Here is an 8,257-nt window from a genome sequence, read left to right as displayed (position 1 = left end):
AGCGGTGTGAGCGGGGAGCCGGTGTGAGCGGGGAGCCGGTGTGAGCGGGGAGCCGCGCGCCTACGCGGGCAGGTTGCTCAGGACTTCAGCTTTAAAGCGGACTGAAAACGGGGGCGCCTGGGAGGCTCGGCGGGTTAGGTGTNCCGCGCGCCTACGCGGGCAGGTTGCTCAGGACTTCAGCTTTAAAGCGGACTGAAAACGGGGGCGCCTGGGAGGCTCGGCGGGTTAAGTGTCTGACGGCTCAGGTCATGGTCTCGCAGTCCGGGAGTTCGAGCCCCGCGTCGGGCTCTGTGGGCTTCTCTCTCTCCCTCTCTCCGCACCTCCCCCACTCGTGTTCTGTCCCCCCCCCAAAATAAATAAATGTTACATAAGTAAATAAATACAATGGACCGAAAACGGAGACAAGCCGGCGGGCTGCTCCGGGGAAGGCTGCCGTGTGGGAAGGCCGGTCGCCTGTGAGGAAGGGAAGCCATGACCACGACCGCCCACGGGCCTAGGGGACGCGGTGAAGACGCAGGGGCCGGAACACTAGGAAGAACCCAACCCAGGAGCCGGCAGAGAGCAACGAGAAACGGCCAGCGGAACGGACAGAATGGCAGACGTGAACCCGCTCCCTGGAGACTCCTACCCAGCGTCAAGAGACTCAAGTCGGACTGGATGAACGTGCAATGTCAACCCCACGCTGTGTGGACGCAGCACACTCGAAGACACAGGGGTGGAGGGGCGGTGGCGGTAAAAAAACAAGCACAGAAGAAACCCCACCGCGCAAGCGCCAGACACGGGAAGACCCTCCTCCCCCCGCCGCGCGCGCGCCCCAGACACGGGAAGACGCACAAGTGCATGCGTACCAGACACGGGAAGACACCAGCGCATGCGCACTAGACACGGGAAGACACACACCCCCCCCGCCACGGGAAGACACACCGGCGCATGCGCACCAGACAAGGGACGACAGCAGCTCATGTGCACCAGACACAGGAAGAAACCCCGCCGTGCGCACCAGACACCGGAAGACACACCAGCGCATGCGCACCAGAACGGGAGCCCGCGTGGCCGCAGGGACCGTGTCGGAGCAGCCTTACAAGTGCACGAGCTCCAGGAGACACACAAACCGCCACGGCTGGAGCACGAGGAAGGGGAAATCGGTTCGTTCTGTACCTAAAGGAACAGAATTTATCATTAAAAAAACTCCCACAATTAACAACAATAAAAACCTGTAGAGTCAAGAGTCTTCGTAGGTGAATGAATTCTATCAAATGCACAAGAAAGAAATTACATCAAATTTACACACACTCTCAGAAGCTAAGGAAGGGAAGAGAAGGTTCGCGTTCTCCTGATCCCCGAGACCATCCTAGAATACGGGTGACTGCCCGTCACGGACACAGGTGCACAAGCCCGTAAGAAAACATGAGCAAACTGACGCCCCCCGCCCATAAACGCCGCACCACGCGGGCTCCATCTCCGTGGCTCACGTTAGCGGATTAACCGATGCAGCACCACACACGCCTCAAATCCAGGCGAAACCCCGTGTCACCACTCAGGACAAAAATAACTCTCAGGAGACCAGCGACTGTGGCAGCGCAGACACGCACCTCTCCCGTGACGCAGCAGCCCCACCTGCGGACGGGCGTTCACGGCAGCCAGGTGGTAACACCCCCCGCCCCCCAAGCGCTGGCCACAGGTGGCCGTGTCCACGGCCTGGGACCACGACAACCAATACTTGGCACCACTTGGATGGACCACGAAGTACGGCAGTGGGAAAAAGAAAGGACTCCATTCTGAATGATGCCACTTAAAGAGGTTCTACAAAAGGCAAATCGTTAGGGACAGGAAGCCAGTGCGGAGGCTGCCGCGGGCCAGGGCTGGGACGGGAGGACCCAGAGACATTTGAGGGGAGGCAGACTGATCTGATAATTGATCGTGACCCTGGTACTCGATTGATTACAACCCCGAGTCCTCGCCTGTACACTTGGAATCGGTACATTTTACTGTGTACAAACACTTAGAAACGATCACCAAACAAGGGAGGGCAAGGTGGGCCTGACCCGGGAGCACAGAGGAGTCTCCCCGAATTGTGCGGATAGACGCAGACAGGAGTACACAGTGCACGACCGTGTCCACCTGATGTTCTGGGACAGGCAAACGCACCCTGAGTGACAGAGCGGGCCCAGGGCTGCCTGGGGCGGGCGGGCGACGGCAGTGTCCTCCGCCTGAGCATGCTCTGGTGCACAGCTCAAAGCAGGTGCATCTCACACCCTTTCAGGGAGGCACGGACATTATACTCAGCCACAAAGGCGTAAGAAGGAATCTAAGGGTCTCCTGGGGTTTGAGGGTCACATGTGACACTGCAGAGGGCTCGGTCCTACACCTGACACAGGAGAAGGTGAGGACCGGGGAGCCAGGGAGGCCGGTCCCCAAGCCTCAGAACAGCCTGGCGCCAGCTCCCCGGGTGGGTGTGGGACAGGCACACAGGGGCCTGCACCTCCCTCACCTGCCCTGAGTGCTGCCTTCAAAGGGAGGGAACCCCCACCCCCACCCCTGCGTGGCCCCCACCCTCACCGGGCCAGGGACAAAAAGCACCCAGGGCTCCCAGGGCCCTCCTGGCGGTTGGGCAGGGCTCCAACAGTGTGGACAGCCTGGGCCCAGGTTGGGAGGCAGTGAGGGGTGGTTAGGATGGGGATTCACAGGACAAACCTAGTCTTCCCCCTTCCCCGCGGGACCCCCAAGCGGCAGCTGGGCTGCGGGCGGGGGTCTGCACGTCTGCTGCGAGGCTGGAAGCGAGGGGCTGTCCCGGTCAGGGCGGTGGGGGCAGAGGTAGGTGCTGGTGCCTGGGTGGACCGACCTCCCATACAGACCGGGGCCTGGTCCGGGGCAGGGCGCACACACTCTCCATCCTTCTAGAGCTCACGGGAGCCATCTGCAGCGTCTGCTCGAGGCGGGCAGAGCCGGGAACAGATGTGCTGCCGCGTGCCGGGACCTGATCCCAAGCACCGCCAGCGTCTGTCCCGTGTCCGGGTGCTGGGATGGCGGGCAGACCCAGAGTAGAAGGGAGGGCAAGCCCGGGCAGGGCCACCAGCCCACAGCCACCTGCCCATCCCCGCACGGCGCCCCGCGGGGCCCCTAACATGGAAGGGCCTGGCTAGTGTGTAAGTGCTGAGAAGCCCCTTTGTCTCACCCACAGGGAGCAGCGTCTGCCAGCAACGATCAAACATCTGGCCGCACAGAGGAGGGGCTGGGCCCGCGGCGGAAGGCACCACGGGAGCCCTGGTCCTGGGGCTGTGGCCCCGAAGGTGGCCCCTCCCGGCCACCCGCACTCCCCCTGCAGAGACTGCAGTGATGGGAGAGGGACCCCCCCACCTCCCTGGGCAGCTCACACCCCCCACCTCCGAGCCTCCCTCCCCTGGGCCAGGGGGCAGCCCGTCCTGCCTCCCGGGGACCCCAGCCAAGATTAAATACTTGTTCAAGGTCCTGCTTGCTGCCTGTCTCCCCATGGGTACAGACGTCCCCAAGGAGTGTGGCCAAGTAGACGCCACGGGAGTAGACCTCTTAATACACTGGGGTGCCCCCGGTGCCCTGCTCACCTTGAAACCAGCACCCACCCCCCAACCCCACCACCCTGACGGGGGCAGCCCCTCGCTCCCAGCACGGCGGCAGACATGCAGACCTCCCCCTTCAGAGCTGGAGCAAGGGGCTTCCTGAGTTCCAGAGGAGACCCTCCCCTAGCCAGTGGGCGGGCCCCAGCTGGCCCTGACACGTGGGGAGGGAGCCTCACTGCAAGGCGGGTCCCACCCCCATCAGGACCCGCCTGGTGCGTCACTCAGTCCTAAGAGCAACAAATCGGAAACAACCGTGGTGTCCACAGGGACTAGGAAGTCAGCTGCGGTGTGTCCGCCCCACGGACGAGAACGCAGGACTTGGAAGGCAGGCAGGAGACGCGTGGGACAGAGGCCCGCGGAAGCACAGCGGGGCTGCTGGGGGACGGTCAGAGTCCGCGCTCTCCCTCCGCCATACTGAATTCCTGGACGTTCCAAACAGGAGCTGATGGGTCTTCTCAAGGTGGAGGATGGACATGGGGTCACCCATGTAGCGTCCCACACTTCCCTATATAGAGGCTGCCAGTCAAAAGACCCTGGGGGTCACTCAGGCTAACCTCTACCTTGACAGGTGGGGAAACTGAGGCCAGGAAGAAGAAGGGGCTCCCAAGCGCCCTCATGGGGCAAGCATGCACTTTGGAACATCCCCATCCACCAGCTCCTAGACCGCCCTGCCCCACCCCTGTCCGGGCCCCAGACTGGGGGCAGCAGGCTGCTGGGCTGCCCGAGGGGCTGCAAGGACGTCCCCCAACCCGGCCAGGGCAGTGCGAAGAGGAAGCCCGGGGTACAGGCAGCCCACACCCGAGGGGCAGCCGGCCTTGGGGGACAGGGCCCTCGTCTCTGCCTGCTTGCCCCCACTGCCCCCTCCCCCACAACCGTCTTCCCAGCTCACCCGCGCCCGGTGATGCCTGCGACGTCACTGCCAATAACCTAGATTTTAACCAAGAAGTCACACCCCCCCCTCCCTGCCCCACTTATGGTCTCACTGAGGAGAAAACCCAGACTGTAGTGCCCTGGGCCAACGGGAGGCAGGGCTGCTCCCACGCCCTGCCCGCCCCTCCCCACCGTCCCTCCCCGTTTCCCCACTTCCCACCACCGCATCCTGCCGCCAGCACCCCCCAGGGAGCTGGGGCAAGGGGCTCCGATGGCTGCGAGATGCCCTCCTGTCACCCAAGGCACGGGTGACGCCTGTGGGCACACACTGCCCCGGGTCAGGCCTGTGCCCCTGGCCGGAAAGCAGCTCAGACGGGCTCCAGCGCCGTATGTGCGCCCGGAGACGCCAATGCCTCGTCCTGTTTCTTCCTACCCAGACCTGCCCAGGCCAAGGCCAGTGGCCACGTTGGATGGAGACGTTTGGAGGCTGGGCCGTCTCCTGCTCCGTGGCGCAGCCCTGCGGGCCTCTAGAGCACAGTCCCCGCCCCGGGGCCCTTGGCAGATTCCAGCTCCCTGCGGCTGGGTCTGGGGCTCCACACGGCCCTCCCACGGCCCCCTGGGTGGCTGTCGGCAGTGGGCAGAGGGCACGCCACGCCGGGCAGGTTCCCAGAGGGACCTCCTAAGGCCCGAGCCCAGCGGCCCTCCGAAGGCCCGAGCCGAGCTTGCAGGTTTCTAGATCAAGTCGGTCTTCACGCTAGTGTCCTGTGGGATTCATGCAAACGTAACAACATGCGTTTCAATAAAGCAATGACTTCTAGGGAACAACCATCCACCCACAGCCCCTGCAGGGGGCAGGCGGGCGCCCACAGCGGCGCCGCTCTGCTCCCCACAGCGCTGAGAGGGAGCCGGCTTGGCCAGACTGTCCAGTCCTCCGCTGCTCCGGGGGAGCGGCCGTCACAAGGGCCCCAGCTGGCCGGGACCCCCCTCGCCCCCATCCCAGCAGTGATCAACAAGTCCCTGCCTAGAGGTGGAGGGGGGAGTATGGAGGGGGGAGAGCATCTGCCCCGTCAGGGACCGGGATATGGGGACACAGGGGAGGAAAGAGTCACCACGTACTCCCGCGGGGCCCCAGTTCTGGGTCGTCACTTCCCGCTGGTACCATGAGCCCTGCATGCAAATGAGCAGGCAGCGAGCCCAGGCACACGGCCAGGTTTCGGGGAACATGGAAGGCAGGTGGACACCCAACCCAGAGCCCCAACTACCAGACCCTCAGCCCAGCAAACCCCAGTCCCCAGGGGTGCGATACGGTCTGGAACAGCATGCTGGGTTAGGGCTCCTCAGGCGTGTGGGTCCCCAGTGGGGGAGAACCCCCCAAGTAACTTGGGGGGCACAGCTCACTCAGTTCAACAAGCACTTTCTGGCCTGTCCCCTGCTGCTGGCCCCAGAGAGGTGGTGGCAAATGAGATGCATTACAGGGGGAGTCTCCGGCCTCACTGAGCATCGCAGGGCAGGTGAGACCACACAGGTGGGCCTGGGGTCAAAGGTAAAGCAGATGAGCCTGCTGGGGCCTCCGACCGCGCCTGGCACTTTGCAGACAGGGCCACTCAGTCCTTGAGCCGGCGGCTTGCACAGCACCCTGTGAGCCCTGGACCAGGTCCCTGGTCCGCTGAGGCCGTCAGTCTCTGCGCCTGACCCGTGGAAGCCCGAGCCCCATCCCACGTGCCGCACAGCAACTTCCCGCGGGCGGTCCCTCAGCTTTCGTGTGTGGCACCGGCTGTCAAGTCCGCGGCTAAGGCCACGAGAGGCTGAGCGAGGCCGTGCCCCCCAGCCCATCCGGCCCGGGTCGGGCACCGCCCCCTTCGCGCGGCAGCCTCCCTGGGCAGTCACAGCCAGGCAGCGAGGGCCCCGGGGCGGGGGGCAGGCTTGCCCCTGTACNTGGGCAGGGAGGGGGACACGGCGTGGGGGGGGGCTGCGGGGGCGGCCGGCTGCAGCTGGTTGCAGGGGCTCTGGGGCTCGGAGCTGGCGTCCTCGATCATGGCGGTCTGCGAGTCGCAGTGGGGCGAGCTCACCTTGAACATGAGGTCTGTGCCGCGCTCCACGATGTGCTGGATCTGCAGGAAGCCGGCCGTGTACATGACCACGAGCTGCTCGCTGGCCGCCATGGTCAGCCTGCCCGTGTAGCAGAAGGACAGAATCTGCTGGAAGCAGGCGGGCGGCACGGTGCCCGGCAGCTCGAAGGCGCTCTTGCTGTTGCCGCTGAACAGGTCGCGGAAGTACAGGCTACTGGCGGCCAGGACGGCGCGGTGGGCCTTGAAAGCCTGGCCCTTGACCACGATGGACACATCACAGTAGAGGCCCAGCAGCCGCTGCTCGTTGAGGCAGCCGAGCACCGTGCTCCCGAAGTTGGGGATCTCAATGTGCAGCAGCTGAGACATGGCGGGCAGGCGATGGAGGGCTCGCCTCACACTCAGCGCGGGAGCGCCCGAGCGGGGCACATCTGCGGGAGAGAGGGCGTGGGGACACGGGCTCAGGCTCCCTGGACGGCCAGGGCCCACCCGCCAAGGGTAGGGAAACACACTCGCTGGAGCACACCCATGGCCCCCCCCACCGTGGTCCCTCCCCGGCCCCCCCCAGCAGAGTGAAGCGGGGAGGTCCTGGGGGCCGAGCTCCTCGCAGCAGGACCCTGGCTGGGCCTACGGCAGCCCCGCGCGGGACTCAGAGCCCGGGGACGCCCCCCGCCCCGCACCTTGCGTGGCTCCCAGAGCCCACCCCCAGGATCGCCCGAGACCTCAGCCCCCTGACGCCCGTGACCTCAGCCCCCTGATGCCCGTCTCAGCAGAAGCCAGGAATGCAAACGGAGGCCTGCACTCCAGGACGGGGTGGATGGAGGACAGAGCACAGAGCAGGGCACGGCCACCCGCAGCAGCCAGGAGGGGTGAGGGCGGCGGGCTGCGTCTGCAAACTCTTCTTCCCAAGAAAAAGTTAGCAGCAAAGGAGCCCCTCACAGCCCTGCCCCTGGGTCGGAACCCAGAGCAGGGGTCTTGCAGGGGTCTTTCGGAGGCTTCTGCGTTCTGGTTTGTTTTTCCTCTTTTCCCTCAGAGCAGCCACACACAGGGCCCACCAGAGGGGAGTCCCACCCCGCTGGCTGAGACGCTGGCCCTCATCCCCCCGCAGAGGCGGGCAGGGGGTGGGGGTGCCCAGGGGAGTGAGCTGAAGCCAGAAGTCGGTGGCCGGCTCCACAGGCGCCAGCGCAGTCCCTCCGGGCTGGCCCAGCGGTTGGGAGCCTGTCGCAGCCCCACCTGCCCGCCCTCCTGGTCCCCCAGCTCCCCGTGCTGGCCAATCCCTGCTGGCTCAGTCCCAGCCCAGGTGACTAAAGGGGTCAGGCGGAGTGGGGGGGGGGACCCGCAAGGGCTCGGGCGCCCCGGGGGCTGGGGACAGGGCTCCGGGCAAGGTTGGTCTGACGCCTGACTCAGAGAAGCCGGGGACGGCCGGGTGGAGAAGGCGCCGGCCCAACTCTGCACGGCAGCACCCGCACAAAGGGCCGCTCTGTCCCGAGGGAGGAAAGTGCAGGCGGCCGCAGAGGCGCCGGGCGGCGGAGGAGGGAGGGCGGAGGGAGGGCGGAGCGCCCGGCCCCCGGCGGCAGGAGTTGGGCAGATGGGTGGCCGCTGGGGGAGGCCCGCAGTGCCCCCGCTGCGGAGAAGTTGCCGGTCGGCCGAGACACCGGCCCGCGGGGGGACCTACCTTTGGCGGCTGCGGCCGGGGGCCCGGCCCCGCCGGCTCCGGCGGGCGGG

The 8,257-nt window shown here is 65.8% G+C and overlaps 1 protein-coding gene and 2 long non-coding RNA genes across 4 annotated transcripts in view; 1 reads left to right on the top strand and 2 right to left on the bottom strand.

The window, feature by feature from the left end:
• Window positions 1-727, bottom strand: part of LOC144222498 (uncharacterized) — a 3,998-nt gene extending 3,271 nt beyond the window's left edge. Inside the window, exon 1 of the long non-coding RNA XR_013332413.1 lies at window positions 629-727. This is a non-coding gene — a long non-coding RNA (uncharacterized LOC144222498). The remainder of the gene's footprint in view (window positions 1-628) is intronic.
• The window catches only part of NACC2 (NACC family member 2), a 31,009-nt gene extending 22,769 nt beyond the window's left edge, over window positions 1-8,240 (bottom strand). Inside the window, exons 1-4 of the mRNA XM_077753187.1 lie at window positions 8,208-8,240; window positions 6,402-6,963; window positions 5,304-5,400; window positions 1,593-1,803 (exon numbers count right to left, since the gene is read on the bottom strand). Coding sequence (XP_077609313.1) covers window positions 1,593-1,803; window positions 5,304-5,400; window positions 6,402-6,901 — 808 coding nt within the window. The 5' untranslated portion in view covers window positions 6,902-6,963; window positions 8,208-8,240. The remainder of the gene's footprint in view (window positions 1-1,592; window positions 1,804-5,303; window positions 5,401-6,401; window positions 6,964-8,207) is intronic.
• LOC144222487 (uncharacterized) lies at window positions 1,049-3,468 on the top strand. Of its 2 annotated transcripts, none has more exons than XR_013332408.1 (3): window positions 1,049-1,644; window positions 2,264-2,383; window positions 3,182-3,468. It is a non-coding gene; the product is annotated as an uncharacterized LOC144222487 (long non-coding RNA). The 2 variants fall into 2 exon arrangements; XR_013332412.1 differs by lacking the exon at window positions 1,049-1,644 and adding an exon at window positions 1,660-1,800.
• Window positions 8,241-8,257: the final 17 nt, after the last annotated feature.

Source organism: Crocuta crocuta, unplaced genomic scaffold, assembly GCF_008692635.1.
Source record: "Crocuta crocuta isolate KB4526 unplaced genomic scaffold, BGI_CrCroc_1.0 scaffold971, whole genome shotgun sequence".
Classification (NCBI taxonomy): Eukaryota; Metazoa; Chordata; class Mammalia; order Carnivora; family Hyaenidae; genus Crocuta; species Crocuta crocuta.
This window is presented reverse-complemented; position numbering and strand designations above follow the sequence as displayed.